The 20000-nt window shown below is 46.3% G+C and overlaps 1 protein-coding gene across 1 annotated transcript; it reads right to left on the bottom strand.

The window, feature by feature from the left end:
• Positions 1 to 1016: 1016 nt before the first annotated feature.
• Positions 1017 to 10008, bottom strand: LOC121877047. Its single transcript, XM_042382658.1, has 4 exons — positions 10004 to 10008; positions 7129 to 7180; positions 2481 to 4829; positions 1017 to 1103 (listed from the first exon to the last, which is right to left on the bottom strand). Exons 1-4 carry the CDS (start codon positions 10006 to 10008, stop codon positions 1017 to 1019), a joined length of 2493 nt encoding a protein of 830 aa, XP_042238592.1.
• Between the last annotated feature and the right edge of the window lie 9992 nt (positions 10009 to 20000).

Below are 20000 nucleotides of genomic sequence, written 5' to 3'. Positions count from 1 at the left end.
CTGTCATCTGAACCTTGCAACATGATCAACAATAGTCACTGCTGTCATCTGAACCTTCAAATAGATCAACAATAGTCACTGCTGTCATCTGAACCTTGCAACATGATCAACAATAGTCACTGCTGTCATATGAACCTTGCAACATGATCAACAATAGTCACTGCTGTCATATGAACCTTGCAACATGATCAACAATAGTCACTGCTGTCATATGAACCTTGCAACATGATCAACAATAGTCACTGCTGTCATATGAACCTTGCAACATGATCAACAATAGTCACTGCTGTCATATGAACCTTGCAACATGATCAACAATAGTCACTGCTGTCATCTGAACCTTGCAACATGATCAATAGTCACTGCTGTCATCTGAACCTTGCAACATGATCAACAATAGTCACTGCTGTCATCTGAACCTTGCAACATGATCAACAATAGTCACTGCTGTCATCTGAACCTTGCAACATGATCAACAATAGTCACTGCTGTCATCTGAACCTTGCAACATGATCAACAATAGTCACTCTGTCATCTGAACCTTGCAACATGATCAACAATAGTCACTGCTGTCATCTGAACTGCAACATGATCAACAATAGTCACTGCTGTCATCTGAACCTTGCAACATGATCAACAATAGTCACTGCTGTCATCTGAACCTTGCAACATGATCAACAATAGTCACTGCTGTCATCTGAACCTTGCAACATGATGAAAAATAGTCACTGCTTCATCTGACCTTGCAACATGATCAACAATAGTACTGCTGTCATCTGAACCTTGCAACATGATCAACAATAGTCACTGCTGTCATCGAACTGCAACATGATCAACAATAGTCACTGCTGTCATATGAACCTTGCAACATGATCAACAATAGTCAACTGCTGTCATATGAACCTTGCAACATGATCAACAATAGTCACTGCTGTCATCTGAACCTTGCAACATGATCAACAATAGTCACTGCTGTCATCTGAACCTTGCAACATGATCAACAATAGTCACTGCTGTCATCTGAATCTTGCAACATGATCAACAATAGTCACTGCTGTCATATGAACTTGCAACATGATCAAAATACTGCTGTCATATGAACTCTGCAACATGATCAACAATAGTCACTGCTGTCATATGAACCTTGCAACATGATCAACAATAGTCACTGCTGTCATATGAAACTTGCAACATGATCAACAATAGTCACTGCTGTCATATGAACCTTGCAACATGATCAAAAATAGTTACTGCTGTCATATGAACCTTGCAACATGATCAACAATAGTCACTGCTGTCATATGAACCTTGCAACATGATAAAAATAGTCACTGCTGTCATATGAACCTTGCAACATGATCAACAATAGTCAACTGCTGTCATCTGGACCTTGCAACATATCCAAGAGTGATGATATTGCACTGAAGACAAAGAGCTTTTCAGCATCTTGCAACCTCGATGTTGAAGGCATAAGGACCACGAAGGAAGAATGAAATAGATTTGTCTCTCTCTCTCGTCACTACAGTAGTCTAGATCTTGCAACAGACTCACGTACAATATTGCAAGAAACACACTCAACACACAAACATGGAAACACTCTTGCAATGTTGACCTATATTGAAAAAGACCCCTGCAATGTTGACCTATATTGAAAAAGACCCCTGCAATGTTGACCTATATTGAAAAAGACCCTTGCAATGTTGACCTATATTGAAAAAGACCCTTGCAATGTTGACCTATATTGAAAGACCCTGCAATGTTGACCTATATTGAAAAAGACCGCAATGTTGACCTATATTGAAAAAGACCCCTGCAATGTTGACCTATATTGAAAGACCGCAATGTTGACCTATATTGAAAAGACCCTGCAATGTTGACCTATATTGAAAAAGACCCTTGCAATGTTGACCTATATTGAAAGACCCGCAATGTTGACTTATATTAAAAAAAACTTGCAATGTTGACCTATATTGAAAAAGATTGCAATGCTGACCTCTATGAACGATTAAAACATATTGTTGCAATATCAGTGTTGAAGATAACTTGTTAAAGATAAGTGTGACGTGATCTTGCAATAGATAGCAACAATGTGCATGACTCTGCAACACTAGGGTGAGATAACATAACTAGGTGATTCACTGATAACTCTCTCTCTCTCTCTCTCTCACACAGCTAAAGCTAACCTCCTCCCTCCTCTCCCACAGCCAAAGCTAACTCTCCTCCTCCCCCTCCTCTCACAACAGCCAAAGCTAACTCTTCTCCTCCCCTCTCCCCCACAGCTAAAGCTAACTCTCCTCCTCCCCCCTCTCACACAGCTAAACACAGTATTTTCTGTCAGAGGAAAAAGCTAGAATAATCTTAAGCTATGTATGTATGTATGTATGTATGTATGTATGTATGTCAGGGGCCACTTGACACAGGTACCATCTCTGCTGACACTTGACACAGGTACCATCTCTGCTGACACTTGACACAGGTACCATCTCTGCTGACACTTGACACAGGTACCATCTCTGGACACTTGACACAGGTACCATCTCTACTGACACTGACACAGGTACCATCTCTGCTGACATTTGACACAGGTACCATCTCTGCTGACACTTGACACAGGTACCATCTCTGCTGACATCTTGACACAGGTACCATCTCTGCTGACACTTGACACAGGTACCATCTCTGGACATCGACACAGGTACCATCTCTGCGACATCTTGACACAGGTACCATCTCTGGACACTTGACACAGGTACCATCTCTGCTGACACTTGACACAGGTACCATCTCTGCTGACACTTGACACAGGTACCATCTCTGCTGACACTTGACACAGGTACCATCTCTGCTGACACTTGACACAGGTACCATCTCTCTGACCAAGGACCATCTCTGCTGACACTGAACAGCCACTCGACACTTGACAATACTCTCTGCTGACATCTTGACACAGGTACCATCTCTGCTGACACTTGACACAGGTACCATCTTCCGACACTTGAAGACCATCTCATGACACTTGACACAGGTACCATCTCTGCTGACACTTGACACAGGTACCATCTCCTGACATCTTGACACAGGTACCATCTCTGCTGACACTTGACACAGGTACCATCTCTGGACATCTTGACACAGGTACCATCTCTGCTGACACTTGACACAGGTACCATCTCTGCTGACATCTGACACAGGTACCATCTCTGCTGACACTTGACACAGGTACCATCTCTGCTGACATCTTGACACAGGTACCATCTCTGCTGACACTTGACACAGGTACCACTCTGCTGACATCTTGACACAGGTACCATCTCTGCTGACACTTGACACAGGTACCATCTCTGCTGACACTTGACACAGGTACCATCTCTGCTGACACCTTGACACAGGTACCATCTCTCTGCTGACATCTGACACAGGTACCATCTCTGCTGACACTTGACACAGGTACCATCTCTGCTGACATTACAGGTACCATCTCTCTGACACTTGATACAGGTACCATCTCTACTGACACTTGACACAGGTACCATCTCTGCTGACACTTGACACAGGTACCATCTCTCTGCTGACACTTGATACAGGTACCATCTCTGCTGACACTTGACACAGGTACCATCTCTGCTGACATCTTGACAGGTACCATCTCTGCTGACACTTGACACAGGTACCATCTCTGCTGACATCTTGATACAGGTACTCCTCTGCTGACACTTGACACAGGTACCATCTCTGCTGACACTTGACACAGGTACCATCTCTGCTGACATCTGACACAGGTACCATCTCTGCTGACACTTGACACAGGTACCATCTCTGCTGACACTTGACACAGGTACCATCTCTGCTGACACTTGACACAGGTACCATCTCTGCTGACACTCTGACACAGGTACCATCTCTGCTGACACTTGACACAGGTACCATCTCTGCTGACACTTGACACAGGTACCATCTCTGCTGAGACTTCCTGACACAGGTACCATCTCTGCTGACACTTGACACAGGTACCATCTCTGCTGACACTTGACACAGGTACCATCTCGGATACTTGACACAGGTACCATCTCTGCTGACACTTGACACAGGTACCATCTCTGCTGACACTTGACACAGGTACCATCTCTGCTGACACTTGACACAGGTACCATCTCTGCTGACACTTGACACAGGTACCATCTCTGCTGACACTTGACAGGTACCATCTCTGCTGACACTTGACACAGGTACCATCTCTGCTGACACTTGACACAGGTACCATCTCTGCTGACACTTGACACAGGTACCATCTCTGCTGACACTTGACACAGGTACCATCTCTGCTGACACCTGACACAGGTACCATCTCTGCTGACACTCTGACACAGGTACCATCTCTGCTGACACTTGACACAGGTACCATCTCTACTGACACTCTGACACAGGTACCATCTCTGCTGCGCCTGACACGCACAGGTACGATCTCTGCTGACACTGACACAGGTACCATCTCTGCTGACACTTGACACAGTACCATCTCTGCTGACACTTGACACAGGTACCATCTCTGCTGACACTTGACACAGGTACCATCTCTGGACACTTGACACAGGTACCATCTCTGCTGACACTTGATACAGGTACCATCTCTGCTGACACTTGACACAGGTACCATCTCTGCTGACACTTGACACAGGTACCATCTCCTGACACTTGACACAGGTACCATCCTGCTGACACTTGACACAGGTACCATCTCTGCTGACACTTTGACACAGGTACGATCTCTGCTGACATCTTGACATAGATACCATCTCTGCTGACACTGCACCTCCTTCGTCGTGCACCAGCTGACACAAGGGACGTGTTCAGGTGTCAAGAGTTAATTAAAGAGTTGAATCACCTGAAGCTTATCTGCCCCAGGTGAGAGAGAGAGAGAGAGAGAGAGATTGCTCCTCCTTCCCCCCTCCTCCCCCTCCCTCCCTCCCCCTCCCTCCCTCCCTCCCTCCCACTCCCTCCCACCTCCCTCCCTCCCTCCCTTCCTCCTCCCCTCCCTCCCCTCCCCCTCCTCCCTCCTCTTACATAACACTTCTCATTTCACTATCAAAATCATCGCTACTAATCTGTCTTCATTCTCACCTGTTGCGTGTGTGGTAAGGTGAGGTCAGGTTAGGTCAGGTTAGGTTAGGTTAGGTTAGGTTAGGTTAGGTTAGGTTACATAAGGAGTCTGCAATAGGCCTGTTGGCAGCTCCTGTCGAGAGTTACTACCACTCTCTATCATCCATGAATCTATCTAGCCTCCCTTTGAAACTTTCCAGCACTTACTACAAAGTTGCTAAGCTTGTTCCACTCGTCCACCACCCTATTTGTGAACCAGTTTCTTCCTATCTCCTCCTAAACCTAAACTTATCCAACTTGAATCCGTTGTCTCGAGTCCTATCCTACCTCGGATATTATAAGAACTTTATCTATATCCCCTTTATTGATTCCTTCACCCACTTAAATACTTCTATCATATCTCCCGCACCTCTTCGTCTTTCTAGGAATGCAAGTTATTTTTTTTAACCTATCCTGATATGGAAGGTTTCAAGTCCCGGAATCATTTTTATTCTATCCCTGCACCGACTTAGTGAATTGATATAATTCAACACGACATTACAAGGTTAGTGTTAGGTTATGTTAGGGTTAGGTTAGTGTTAGGTTAGTGTTAGGTTAGGGTTAGTGTTAGTTAGTGAAGAAGTGTTGGGTTAGTGTTAGGTTAGGTTAGTGTTAAGTTAGTGTTAGGTTAGTAGAAGTTAGTGTTAGGAGTTAGTGGTTAGTTAGTGTTAGGTTAGTGTTAGGTTAGTGTTAGTTGGTTAGTGTTAGGTTAGTGTTAGGTTAGGTTAGTTAGTGTTAGGTTAGTGTTAGGTTAGTGTTAGGTTAGGTTAGGTTAGGTTAGTGTTAAGTTATTTTATGTTTGGTGAAGGAATACTTCGTGGTTTATTGAGGAGAGACAGACCCTTGTTGATAAAGGCTTTAATAGCCCAGAGATTTGGGTGGAGTCCCAACTAAGCCTCTGATTGGTTGATTTGTATCTTGTGATTGAAATGATTGTTGTTTTTGTTTGTTTGTTTGTTTGTTTGTTGTTGTTTCTGAAGATTTTGTTGAAATTATTATTATTATTATTACTATTATTGTTGTTGTTATCATCACAGTAACCACCATGCTTATAAAGGTCACTTGTCAGATAGGAGAGTTTGGTGTAGGTGTTGGCAGGTGTTGGTTTGGAGGTGTTGGCAGGTGTCAGGTGTTGCAGGTGTTGGCGGGTGTTGACAGGTGTGTTGGACAGGTGTTGGCAGTGTTGGCGGGTGTTGGCGGGACAGGGTGTTGACAGGTGTGTTGGCAGGTGTGCAGGGGTGTTAGGGTGCTGAAGGGTGTTGAAGTGTGTTGGCAGGTGTGTTGCAGGTGTTGGCAGGTGTTGGGTTGTTGCAGGTGCTGACAGGTGTTGGCGGTGTTGGAAGGTATTGGCGGGTTGGCAGGTGTGTTACAGGTGTGTTGCAGGTGTTGGCAGGTGCTGACAGGTGTTGACAGGTGTGTGCAGGTGTGTTGGCAGGTATTATCTGCCTTCATTAATATAACAGCTGTGACCTGGTGATACACTTGACCTAAAACACCCAAGTCTTGACGGGTATTGGCAGGTGTTATTGTTTACATACACAGCTGTTGTGTCCCCAATATTAATATGGAGAGAGAGAGAGAGAGAGAGAGAGAGAGAGCCCTTAACGCTTCACTGGTCAGGAACGAGTCACTTAATATTCGACACACTTGAAGACATCCTCTTGTGGGTACTCCATCACCCGATATCCGCACCAAACGGATCGATAAGACTCATGTTAAGACATAATGAATTAAAGTGGATACATATAATTATACATTGGAAACTAACCTAACCTAACCTGACCTAACCTAACCTAACCCGACTTAAGCTGACCTGACCTAACCTAATCTGACCTAACCTAACCTAACCCGACCTAACCTGACCAATCTGACCTAACCAAACATAACCTAACCCGACCTGACCTGACCTGACCTGACCTAACCTAACCCACCACTACCACCACTACCACCACCGTACCTAATGCCCTCACTACCAACACCACTTAGGCCTACCAGTTTTTCCAACGCTCTCAAGGCCAACAACTTGATCTTTAAAACCTTGAAGCTGTATAAGGGTGTTTAATAAGGAGTAAGCTGTATAAGGTAAGCTTTTATATGGTTTAATAAGGAGTAGCATATAGCTTATAAGGGTAAGCTTAATAAGGAGTTAGCTGTATACGGGGTAAGCTTTATAAGGGGTAAGCTTAATAAGGAGTATACTGTATAAGAGGTAAGCTTTATAAGGGGTAAGCTGTATAAGGGGTAAGCTGTATATAAGTAAGCTTAATAAGGAATAAGCTGTATAAGGGATAAGCTTTATATGTAAATTAAAATGTGTGTGCATGTGTGTGGATAGATATTAATGTGTTTATTTATGTATGTATGTATGTATGTATGTATGTATGTATGTATATGTGTGTGTATGTATGTAAGAGAAAGGCTGATAATAGTGTGAAGGGAAATAGTGATGATGTTACAATAGCGATCATAAGGTTCAACTATGGGAGTACCCCGTGTGTGTGTGTGTGTGTGTGTGTGTGTGTGTGTGTACAGGTGGGAGGGGGTTGATTGGTCAGGAGGGACAAGGTCACCTGTTGCATTATCCTCACCACCTGACCTCAACACACACACACACACACACACGCACACACACACACACACACACACACACGGAACTTACCTAACCTAACCTAACCTCATTCAACAGGTAGCATTAAGGAGTTTTAATCAACAGGTGAAATAAGCTGGGGAGGGGTGGGTGGGGGGGTTAATCTTCAGGTGTTCCTAATTTGCATATGAAGAGTGTTAAGAATTTAGGTCAATTATTTCATGGTAGGGTTAAGTTTGGTTAGGGTTTGGTTAGGTTAGGTTAGGGTTTGGTTAGGTTTGGTTAGGGTTAGATTTCGTTTGGTTAAGTTAAGTTAAGGTGTTTTTATACTAGGAGGTAAGAAAAAGCTTGATTCTTAAAGCTTTGTAAGTTAAAACACTCTCATAACCTAACGTAACCTAAGAAAGCCTTAAAAACAGCTTTATGTCGTAAGATAAGTAAGTCAGTCAAGCTTTTTTATCACGTTCTGAAGAGAGCTAATACACAATAGAGATTTAATAAGCTTAGTGGAGGGAAAAATGGTGGATTGTGTGTGTGGGGAGGAGGGGGGGGGGTGAGGAGGAGGAGGAGGGAGGGGGGTGAGGAGGGAGGGGAGAGGAGGGGAGGGGGGAGGAGGAGGGTGGGAGGTGGGGGAGGGGAGGGGGTGGGTGAGGAGGAGGAGGGAGGGGTAGAGGAGAGGGTAGGAGGTGGGGGGAGGGGGAGGGGGGTGGAGGAGAGGAGGGAGGGAGGGGTGAGGAGGAGGGGGAGGTGGGGGAGGGGGTGAGATGGAGGAGGTAGGTAGGAGAAGAGAAAGGAGAGGAGGAAGAGGAGGAAGAGAGGAGGAAGAGGGGGGAAGAGAGGAGAGGGGGGAAGGGGATTATTGAAGGATTAGGTACGGTAAAAATTATTGAGAGATGAGATTAGTGGTGACCCTCAAGATGGCGGCCATGGTGGAGAGAGAGAGAGAGAGAGAGAAAAAGAGAGAGAGAGAGAGAGAGAGAGAGAGAGAGAGAGAGAGAGAGCAACAAGGTGAGGGCCTCGTAAGGGATCTTGTCAAGTTTGTTTACATTTAACAGCTGATGGTCCGTGACGTCACTGATTCTATTAGTTTAACTTTTTCTCTCTTCTTCTCTTCTCTCTCTCTCTCTCGACTCAGTTACAAAATATAGGTTAGTGGTATTTCGTGACCAGTTGGTGGAGAAGAGAGAGAGAGAGAGAGAGAGAGAGAGAGAGACAGAGAAAGAGAGAGAGAGAGAGAAGAGAGAGAGAAGAGAGAGAGAGAGTTTTAATTTAAAGTCTCGTTATTTTTTGTTAATGTTATATTGTGTGACGTCATTTCCGCTAGAATGTGCTGGGGGGAGGTGAGGGGAGGGGTAGTGAGGGGGAGGGGGGTAAGGAAGGGAGGGGTGGGGGAAGAATTTGGGTGACGGGTTGGGGGCTGGGGGGGTAGGAGGAGGGACACGTCCTTGTCAAGGTTGTTGGGTCGAGCGCTCCTCCTGCCTCCTCTCTTCCCTCCTCCTCCTTCCCCCCTTCCCCTTAACACTCCTCCTCTTCCTCCAATTTCTTAACTATCCTCCTTCTCTTAACCCACCTCCTCCTCCTTCTTCCCCCTTTCTCTCCTCCCTCCCTCCTCCTTCCTCCTCTCCTCCTCCTCCTCCTCCTCCTCCTCCTCCTCACTTCCCAACCTAATCCCAACCTAACTTGTACACCTACAACCACCACTATAGTCAAACATGTACTCTTACAGTCATGTACACCTGCTCATTAAACACGTACACAGAGCCATGTACACATACACATACACACACACACGTACAACAAGCCATATTCTCGTACACTTACACAGACAGGTAAACAGTCATACACAGGTAGACACTCGTACACACAGCTATACACACACTCACAGAGACGCACAGAGAGCCATACACACCTACACGTACACAACCATACACACGTACACAGAACCACGTCCCACCAACAAAGAGAGAGAGAGAGAGAGAGAGAGAGAGAGAGAGAGAGAGAGAGAGAGAGACGGGCAGATAGACAGAGAGAGAGAGAGAGAGAGAGAGAGACGGGCAGATAGACAGAGAGAGAGAGAGAGAGAGAGAGAGAGAGAGAGAGAGAGAGAGAGAGAGACGGCAGATAGACAGAGAGAGAGAGAGAGACCTTCACCATTACCGTCCCCGACACACATACACACACACGGTACAGGTATACACACACAGTACAGGTATACACACACGGTACAGGTATACACACACGGTATAGGTATACACAACAGATGTACAACGAGTTTTTTACCTCATTCTCTTAGTTTCTTATCATCAGCATATGTTGAGGAGCGGTGGTCGATGGGCATCTGGGGGTCTTTGGACATCTGGGGTCTTTGCATTGTTGGGGTCTTTGGGCATCTGGGGGTCTTTGGGCATCTGGGGTCTTTTGGGCATCTGGGGGTCTTTGGGCATCTGGGGGTCTTTGGGCATCTGGGAGGTCTTTGGGCATCTGGGGTCTTTGGGCACCGGGGGTCTTTGGGCATCTGGGGGTCTTTGGGCATCTGTTGGGGTCTTTGGGCATCTGGGCTGGCATCTGGGGGTCTTTGGGCATCTTGGGGGTCTTTGGGCATCTCGAGTCTTTGGGCATCTGTTGGGGTCTTGAAACCTAACCTAACCCACATTTCCTGGCGAGGATGGAGGTCGCTGTGTTTGTGAAGATGTCAAATTTATAGGTCACATCTGCCTAAGTAACGCAGGTTAGTGTTAGGTTAGGTTAGGTTAGTGTTAGGTTGTTGTTATGTTTGGTTAGGTTAGGTTAGGTTAGGTTAGGTTAGGTTGGGTTGTGCTGTTTGGTTGGGTTAGGTTGGGTTATGTTTGGTTAGGTTAGGTTGTTTATTCTCTATGTGATCTCTCTCTCTCTCAACACACACACATACACACACAGAGTCGTGGAAGTGTAAGTAACAGGGCAGCATTGCACAAGAAAACAGAAATCAGGTGTGTGTACTTGGAAGGAGGGTCGACCGAGGTCACCCACGTGTACAACTACCACCCCTTCCTACCACAACTACCACCCCTTCCTACCACAACTGCCACCCCCTTCCTACCATAACTACCAACCCCTTCCTACCATAACTACCAACCCCTTCCTACCATAACTACCACCCCTTCCTACCACAACTACCAATCCTATCCTACCACAACTGCCACCCCTTCCTACCACAACTACCACCCCTTTCTACTACAACTGCCACCCCCTTCCTACCACAACTACCACCCCTTCCTACCACAACTACTAACCCTTCCTACCACAACTAACACTCCTTCCTACCACACAACTACCAATTTCTACCACAACTGCCACTTCTTCCTACCACAACTACCAATCCTTCCTATCACAACTACCACCCTTTCCTACCACAACTGCCACCCTTCCTACCACAACTACTCTTCTACGACAACTACCACTTCTTCCTACCACAACTACAACCCTTTCCTACCACAACTGCCACCCTTCCCTACAACTACAACCCCTTCCTACCACAACTACCACCTTCTACCACAACTACCACCCTTCCTACCACAACTACACACCCCTTCCTACCACAACTACCAACCCTTCCTACCACAACTTTATAAATTTATTTACATAATCATTAGACACGGAGTTGTACCAGACTTGTGAAACAGGCCAATGTAGTACCCATATTCAAAAAGGAGACAGAGCATCAGCGTCAAATTACCGGCCGATCAGTTTGACGTCAGTAGTGGGAAATTTCTTGAATCAATTATAGCAGATAGCATCCGATAGCATCTAGAGAAAAGCAAATTAATCTACGACTCTCAACATGGGTTTACAAAGGAAAATCTTGTCTAACAAATCTGCTGACGTTTTAGGAAAGTCTTCGAGGTAGTAGATAATGACGAAAATTACGATGTTATTTACTTAGACTTTTAGCAAAGCATTTGACAGAGTACCGCATCAGAGGCTTCTGAGAAAAGTTAAGGCTCATGGTATCGAGGAAAGTTTTAAATTGATAAAAATTATGGCTCACTGGATAGAACGCAGAGGGTCAGCGTAGATGGTGATTAAATCTGAGTGGGGCCGTGTAACCAGTGGGGTTCCCCAGGGTGGGCAGTTAGCCCACTTTGTTCATAATCTACATAAACGATCTAGATACTGGGATCAGCAGTGACATAAGCAAGTTTGCGAATGACACCAAAATAAGGGAAGCAGATTAATTCAGGGCAGGATGCAAATGCACTGCAGGAGGATTTAAATAAACTGCAGGAGTGGTCAGAAAAATGGCAAATGAAATTCAACACCAGCAAGTGCAGCGTACTTAATATTGAAGAACAAATACTGTCAATGTATACAGCCTAACAACATCAACCTAGAGAAGTCGACTTGTGAAAGAGACCAGGGTTCTTGTAAGCCCGACCTACGCCCAGAAAAACAGTGCAAGTTAATGTTCGAAATAAAATATATTGGGTTTATATCTAGAAGTGTAAGTAACAAGAGTACAGAGGTCTTATTGCAACTATATCTTGCCCTAGTCAGGCCGCACCTGGATTATGTTCAGTTCTGGTGCCCTATTATAGAATGGATATGAATCACTAGAGTCGGTGCAGCGAAGAATGACGAAAATGATTCCGGGACTTAGAAACCTTCCATATCAGGATAGGTTAAAGAAACTAAACTTGCATTCCCTAGAAAGACGAAGAGTGGGGAGATATGATAGAAGTATTTATGGGTGAAAGGAATCAATAAAGGGATATAGTTAAGTTCTTATAATATCCGAGCAGGATAGGACTCGGAACAACAGATTCAAGTTGGATAAGTTTAGGTTTAGGAGGGAGATAGGAAGGAACTGGTTCACAAATAGGGTGGTGGACGAGTGGAACAAGCTTAGCAGCTTTGTAGTAAGTGCTGGAAAGTTTTAAAAGGAGGCTGGATAGATTCATGGATGATAGAGAGTGGTAGTAACTCTCGACAGGAGCTGCCAACCGGCCTATTGCAGACTCCTTATGTTAACTACCACCCCCTTCCTACCACAACTACCACCGCCTTTCTACCACAACTACCACCCCCTTCCTACCACAACTACCACCCCATTCCTACCACAATTACCTGTACTTACCACCATCGACCTCACCTGTCCGGTTCAGTCCATCAATTCTTGCACCTGCAGGAACCACCCACCCACCCCACCCGTCCCCTCCCACCCACCCACCCACCCACCCTGGAGTCACCCGTCCACTTCCTCCGGCAATTATACCTCCCCACCCACCCTCCCCAACCAACCCAACCCACCCACCACCCCTCTCACCCACCTTCCCAGTTCAGGTCAGTCACTTCCCCAGGCGCTGTTCTCCACCCGCCACCCCACCCACCCCACCAACATTCCCAAGCGTCCATACTACCCCACCCACCCACTCACCCACCCACTCACCACCTTCCCCAGCAAACCACCCCACCCACCTACCCACCCGCCCCACCCACATTCCCAGCCGTCCACTTCATCCACCTTCTAACCTTTTAACACCCTTCCCGCCCTGACCTCTCCCTCCCCCTCCCTCTCCCCTCCTGACCCCACCGTCCCCCCTGACCCCTCCTCCCCCTGGCCCTCCTCCTCCCCCTGACCCCTCCTCCTCCCCTGGTCCCCCACCCGTCCCCCTGACCCCTCCTCCACCCCCCAGCCCCTCCTCCTCCCCCCTGACCCCTCCTCCTCCCCCTGACCCCTAATCACCTGTATGTAATGATTCTTGTTGTTTCATCTCGCCCCTATACAAGATGCAAGGTGCTCAATAAACTAGCCTCCCAGTTGGGCAAATTGTAAAAAAAATGTATAAATTTTTTGTTGTTGTGGTGGTGGTTGTGTGGTTGTTGTTGTGTGATGGTGGTGGTTGTGTGTTGGTGGTGGTTGTGTGGTTGTTGTTGTGGTGGTGGTGGTTGTGTGAGTGGTGGTTGTGTGGTTGTTGTTGTGGTGGTGGTGGTTATTTGTGGTGGTGGTTTGTGTAGTTTGTGGTTGTTGTGGTGGTGGTTGTGTGGTTGTTGTGGTGGTGGTGGTTGTGTGTTGTTGTGGTGGTGGTGGTGGTTGTTGTAGTGGTGTTTGGTTATGTGTTTGTTGTTGTGGTGGTGGTGGTTGTTAATTGTTATTGTTGTTGTTGTTGTTGTCCTTACTGTTACAGCTACTGTTGTCATAAATAAACTACTGTATACCTACTAATTACTGTTGCTACCGTTTTTGTCTCTTACTGTTGGTGTTTTTGTTGTATTGGCCAGACAGTTCGCCCTCTCACCACACTCCACCACCACCACTACCACACCACCACCACCACCACTACCACCTCTCCTCAACCACACCACCACACTCCAGCACCACCCCACTACCACCACACCATCCCTCACACCACACCACCACACCATCCTTCCCACCACCACTACCACCACCACCACTACCACCACACCACCACCACCCATCCCTCCACCACCACCACCACACCACCACCTCCATCCCCTCTCCCTCACCACCTCCAGCACCACCCCCACCACTACCACACCATCCTCACACCCACACTACCCACACCCCTCACCACCACCACACCACCCCCACACCCCCCACCCCCCTCACCAGGAAGGTTAGGGTCATGACCTCTATCTCTCCAAGCTGGACTTGACCCACCTACTTACCTCCCTCCTCCTTGTCCTGCTGTCTGTCTCTCTCCTCTCTCTCTCTCTCGTGTTCCAGTATTTGTTGACATAGTTATGATAGAAAACGCTTAAATGGGAAGCTAGGCTTATTTTACTTACTTATTTGACTTATTTTTCTTGTTTATTTGCTTATTTTCTTTATTTATTTGTGTTTTTGCTTTATTAACTACTTTTCTGTTTATTTGTTTACTTTACGCACCTATTTTTGTTTTTACCTGACGTCATAAGTAGATGGATGACGTCATAAGTAGATAGATGACGTCATTGGTGGGTAGATGACTCATAGATGGTTAGATGACGTCATAGATAGATGCATGACGTCACGGCCCTTATATGGGTCTTTGTAAAATTAAATCAAACTTTTTTCTTAGTAAAATTATTAATAAAAGAGAGAGAGAAAAGAGAGAGAGAGAGAGTCAAGCGTTGCGAGGTTATAATCAATCATAGTGAAGGTTGTAAAGTATAATACACAACAACAACAACAACAACAACAACAACCACAATAACAACAACAATAATAATAATAATAACAACAACAACAGCAACAACCACCACCACCACCACCACAACAACAACAACAACAACAACACCAATAACAACAACAACAACAACAACAACAACAACAACAACCACCACCACAACAACAACAACAACAACCACAACCACCATCACAACAACAACAACCACCACCACCACCACACCAAGAATATCCAACACACGGACACAGCTTTCACCTATGATCTGACACAGCTCCATTACTCAACAGTGTGACACAGAATGAGCTAGTTTACCACCCCCTGCAGCCACACCCCCTGCAGCCACACCCCCCCTGCAGCCACACCCCTGCAGCCACACCCCATGCAGCCACCCCCCTGCAGCCACCCCCCTGCACACACCCCCCTGCAGCCACACCCCCGTTTACAACTTCATCACACCCCCCTGCATCACACCCCTGCACACCCTGCCACACCCCTGAGCCACCCCCTCTGTCCCACACCTCCTGCACCACACCCTCATTACACCCCCTCCAGACCACACCCCCTGCCACAATGCCTGCTGACCTGCAACCCCCTGCCCTGCGACCACCCCCTGCAACACACCCCACTACAACCACACCCCTCACCACCTGTAACACACCCTGCACACACCCTGCAGCCACCTAAACACACCCTCAAGCCACACCTACACACACACCCCCTGTTTTCTATGCATTTTGGGATGAGGGAGGTCAGGAGAATGTTAGGAGGATGAGGTGAGAGGTCAGGAGAAGGTGTTAGGAGATGAGGGGGTGGGAAGGGAGGTCAGGGGTGAGGTGAGGTCAGGGGATGAGGGAGGGGTCATGGAAAGGGTGTTAGGAGGATGAGGGGGTGAGGGAGGGGTCAGGGAGAGGTGTTAGGAAGATGGGGTGAGGGGAAGGTCAGGGGGGTGAGGAAGAATGAGGAGTCAGGGATGAGGGAGGGGTCAGGGAAGGGTGTCAGGAGGGGGGTGAGGAGTCAGGGGGGTGAGGAGTCAGGGGTCAGAAGGTAGGGGGTTAGAGAGGGGTTAGGTGGGGTGACTGGTTATGTATGGTTAGCCAGTGCAGTTGGTGAGTTATGTCCGATCTACCTGGGTCATATATTTGCCAGTATTCCTGACTGACTGACCTAACCTTCCTGGGTCATATATTTACTGATATTCCTGAACTGACCTGACCTGACCCTAACCTTCCTGGGTCATATACCTGAATTCCTGAACTGACCTGACCTGACCTAACCTTCCCTGGGTCATAATTTATTTGATATTCCTGACCTGACCTGACCTGACCTAACCTTCCAGGGTCATATATTTACTTGATATTCCTGACCTGACCTGACCCTAACCTTCCTGGGTCATATATTCACTTGATATTCTGACCTGACCTGACCTGACCTAACCTTCCTGGGTCATATATTTACTTGATATTCTGACCTGACCTGACCTGACCTTCTGGGTCATATATTTACTTGATATTCCTGAACTGACCTGACCTGACCCTAACCTTCCTGGGTCATATATTTACCTGAGATTCCTGGACTGCCTGACCTGACCTAACCTTCCTGGGTCATATATTTATTTGATATTCCTGACCTGACCTGACCTGACCTAACCTTCCAGGGTCATATATTTACTTGATATTCCTGACCTGACCTGACCTAACCTTCCTGGGTCATATATTCACTTGATATTCCTGACCTGACCTGACCTGACCTAACCTTCCTGGGTCCATATATTCTTGATATTCTGACCTGACCTGACCTGGCCCTAACCTTCCTGGGTCATATATTTACTTGATATTCCTGACCTGACCTGACCTAACCTTCCTGGGTCATATATTTACCTGAGATTCCTGAACTGACCTGACCTGACCTCCCTCTCCCCCTCACCTACACTTGTCATAGCTGCAATCACCACAATACAATGGTTGTGTTTTATTGTGTGTGTGTGTGTGTGTGTGTGTGTGTGTGTGTGTGTGTGTGTGTGTAGTATTGCATCATAACAGACTGACACCATAACTTATAGTGTCACCATCATCCCTCACATGCCGACCCCCATTCCCTCATACTGCCCATACCTATCTCGTGACACTATACATTGACACCATACCCTGACACCATACCCTGACACCATAACCCTGGCACAATACCTTGATACTATACTTTGACACTACCCTGACACTATGCATTGACACCATACCCTGACACCATACCCTGACACCATACCCTGACACCATGCCCTGACACTATGCCTTGATGCTACACCTTAACACCATAACCATGAAATCTTACCTTCACACCGTATTATACCACCATCTCGTAACACTATACCCTGACACCATACTTTAACACCACACCTAAACATGATACCCTTGAAATCCTACCTTGACACCATACCTTAACACCATAACCTTGTAATCTTTCCTTGACACCATACCTTAACACCATCTCGTGACACCATACCCTGACACTACACCCTAGCAACTGGTACACTACCCAGCACTACACTACACTATATCTGACCACCATAGCCCACACCTGTCCGGGAATCGTTAAGGTAATTGTACAGGTGTTGTGGGTAGGGGAGGGGGAGGAGGGGGAGGGGAGGGAGGGAGGTGGGGAGGGTCATCACAGACCTCATGGCGCCAGGCAGAGCATGGTCAGGTAAATGGGGAGGGGGAGGAGAAGAGTGGGAGGAGAGGAGGAGAGGAGGGAAGAGAGGGAGGAGGAGAGGAGGAGGAAGAGAGGGAGGGGAAGAGGGGAGAGGGAAGGTGAAACACAAGAGAAAAATAAGGGAAGGAAAGGGGTAGAAATGAAGAAAGGAAGGGAGGAAGGAAAAGAAAAAAAAAAAAAAAAGAGAGAGAGAGAGAGAGAGAGAGGCAAGCAGGCAGGTAGTAGTAGGAGGAGGAGGGAAGAGGAAGAGAGGGGGGGAGGAGGAGAGAGAAGGGGTAGAGGAGAGGAGAGGAGGGAGGGAGGAGTGGTGTATGAAAAGACCTTCAGAGCGAGCGTGCAGGAGATCACTTTCAGCGGTGAGTGGGAGGAGAGAGGGGGGTAAGGAGTGGGGAGAAGAGTGCCTCACCAGAACCCCTTCGCATGATCGTCATTCTTCCGACCTACACCTGCTCGGACGGACGTGTAGTAAAGATCCTCTCCCCACTCATTCCCTCTCATCCCGCGTGGCTCCACTCAGAGGGCTATTAGTGTTTGTGTTAGTGTAAGAACAATTTAAGTTAACACACATATATATACACCTGTTTCTCAGAGATATACACACACCTGTCTCACACACCTGTCAGGTTTAAATTTTAGTATATTAACACCTCGGGTACACCTGTCCACCGTTGTCAATCAGTTGGTGTTGTCAGTCAGTCAGCTGTTGTGTTCACGGTGTCATGGACCTAGTGTGTGTGTGAGTGTCAGCTGGACCCCGTCAGCCCCCGTCAGCCCCCGTCAGCCCAACCTACTGTATTAGGTAAGCACTAATTCATTCGTGTTTTGGGTTTGGTTAATTGTAAGGGTTAATACGGTAGACAGACGGACAAACAGACAGATAGACAGAGAGACAGACAGACATACAGACACCTAAACAGACGGACAGACAGACAGACAGACAACTAGATAGATAGATAAACAGACAGATAGACACCTAGACAGAGACAGACAGACAGACAACTAGATAGATAGATAGACAGACAGACAGACAGAGAGACAGACAGACACCTAGACAGACAGACAGACAGACAGACAGATACCTACATCATAAGAGAGAGGTAAATTATATAGCCATTAAACATGTCTTAATCTATGTATATTATTCTAGACATAAGACATAAGAATGGTGGAAACTGCAGCGGGTCCATACTGGGCAGTCCCGTTTATACCCAACCCCTATAGCTCATATAAATGGTTAGGTTAGGTTAGTGTTAGGTTAGGTTAGTGTTAGGTTAGGTTAGTGTTAGGTTAAGTTAGGTTAGTGTTAGGTTAAGTTAGGTTAGTGTTAGGTTAAGTTAGGTTTGTGTTAGGTTAAGTTAGGTTAGTGTTAGGTTAGGTTAGGTTAGTGTTAGGTTAAGTTAGGTTTGTGTTAGGTTAGGTAGGTTGCTAGCTAGTGTTGTGTTGCTGTGTTGTGTTGCTGTGTTGTAAAGAAAGTTGTGTTAGGTTAATTTAGGTTAGTGTTAGGTTAGTGTTAGGTTAAGTTAGGTTAGTGTTAGGTTAGGTTAGTGTTAGGTTAAGTTAGGTTAGGTTAGGTTAGTGTTAGGTTAAGTTAAGTTAGGTTAGTGTTAGGTTAGTGTTAGGTTAGTGTTAGGTTAGTGTTAGGTTAAGTGAGGTTAGGTTTAATTTCTCGTTCAATATAAGTCAATTTATGTCATCAAAATATATATAGTTTTATACACATTTATTCAGGTAATTTATGTTATTTATATAATGTTAATAATTAAACAGGGCGGACATACAGACACAAGTATACACACACACACACACACACACACACACACACACACACACACACACACAGACAAACACACACACATACACATAGACAAACACACACACACACACACACACACACACACACAGAGACAACAGACACACACACACATTAGATAATGACACATTGATTACCACACACACAGACAAACACACACACATACACACACACAGAGACACACACACACACACACTGGTGGTGGTCCTGAGTGTGGGAGCAAGAAAGTGCTATTCATTCCTGTAAATAAGTCAACAGAGTATGTAGTGTACCTGTTCTGTTGTGGGTTAGGTTAGGTTCTGCTAATGTCTCGTTGTGGCTCGTGGAGAGGGGTGTTAGGCTCTCTTTGCTAACAGGACCGTTGTGATGCAAAATGAGTTCTGTTTGAATTCCGTTGCTTATAAATGAGCTGTGTGTGTGTGTATGTGTGTGTGTGTGTGTGTGTGTGTGTGTGTGTGTGTGTGTGTGTGTGTGTGTGTGTGTGGAGGAAGACAACAGAGAGAGAGAGAGAGAGAGAGAGAGAGAGAGAGAGAGAGAGAGAGAGAGAGAGAGAGAGAGTAAAAAAGCGAGAGAAAGAGTAAAAGGAGAGAAAGAG

Source organism: Homarus americanus, unplaced genomic scaffold, assembly GCF_018991925.1.
Source record: "Homarus americanus isolate GMGI-L3 unplaced genomic scaffold, GMGI_Hamer_2.0 scaffold35584, whole genome shotgun sequence".
In the NCBI taxonomy this organism is placed as follows: Eukaryota; Metazoa; Arthropoda; class Malacostraca; order Decapoda; family Nephropidae; genus Homarus; species Homarus americanus.
Note: the sequence above shows the minus strand (reverse complement) of the source record. Positions and strands in the feature narration are given on the sequence as shown.

What these genes read in the sequence shown, in the direction of transcription:
- LOC121877047 (XM_042382658.1), bottom strand. An exon ending in TGAGAGCGTTGGAAAAACTG is followed by an intron (nt 4,830 to 7,128) that starts GTAGGCCTAAGT and finishes CCCTTGTGTCAG; the next exon opens with CTGGTGCACGACGAAGGAGG. An exon ending in GTCAAGTGTCAGCAGAGATG is followed by an intron (nt 1,104 to 2,480) that starts GTACCTGTGTCA and finishes ATCATGTTGCAG; the next exon opens with AGTTCATATGACAGCAGTAT.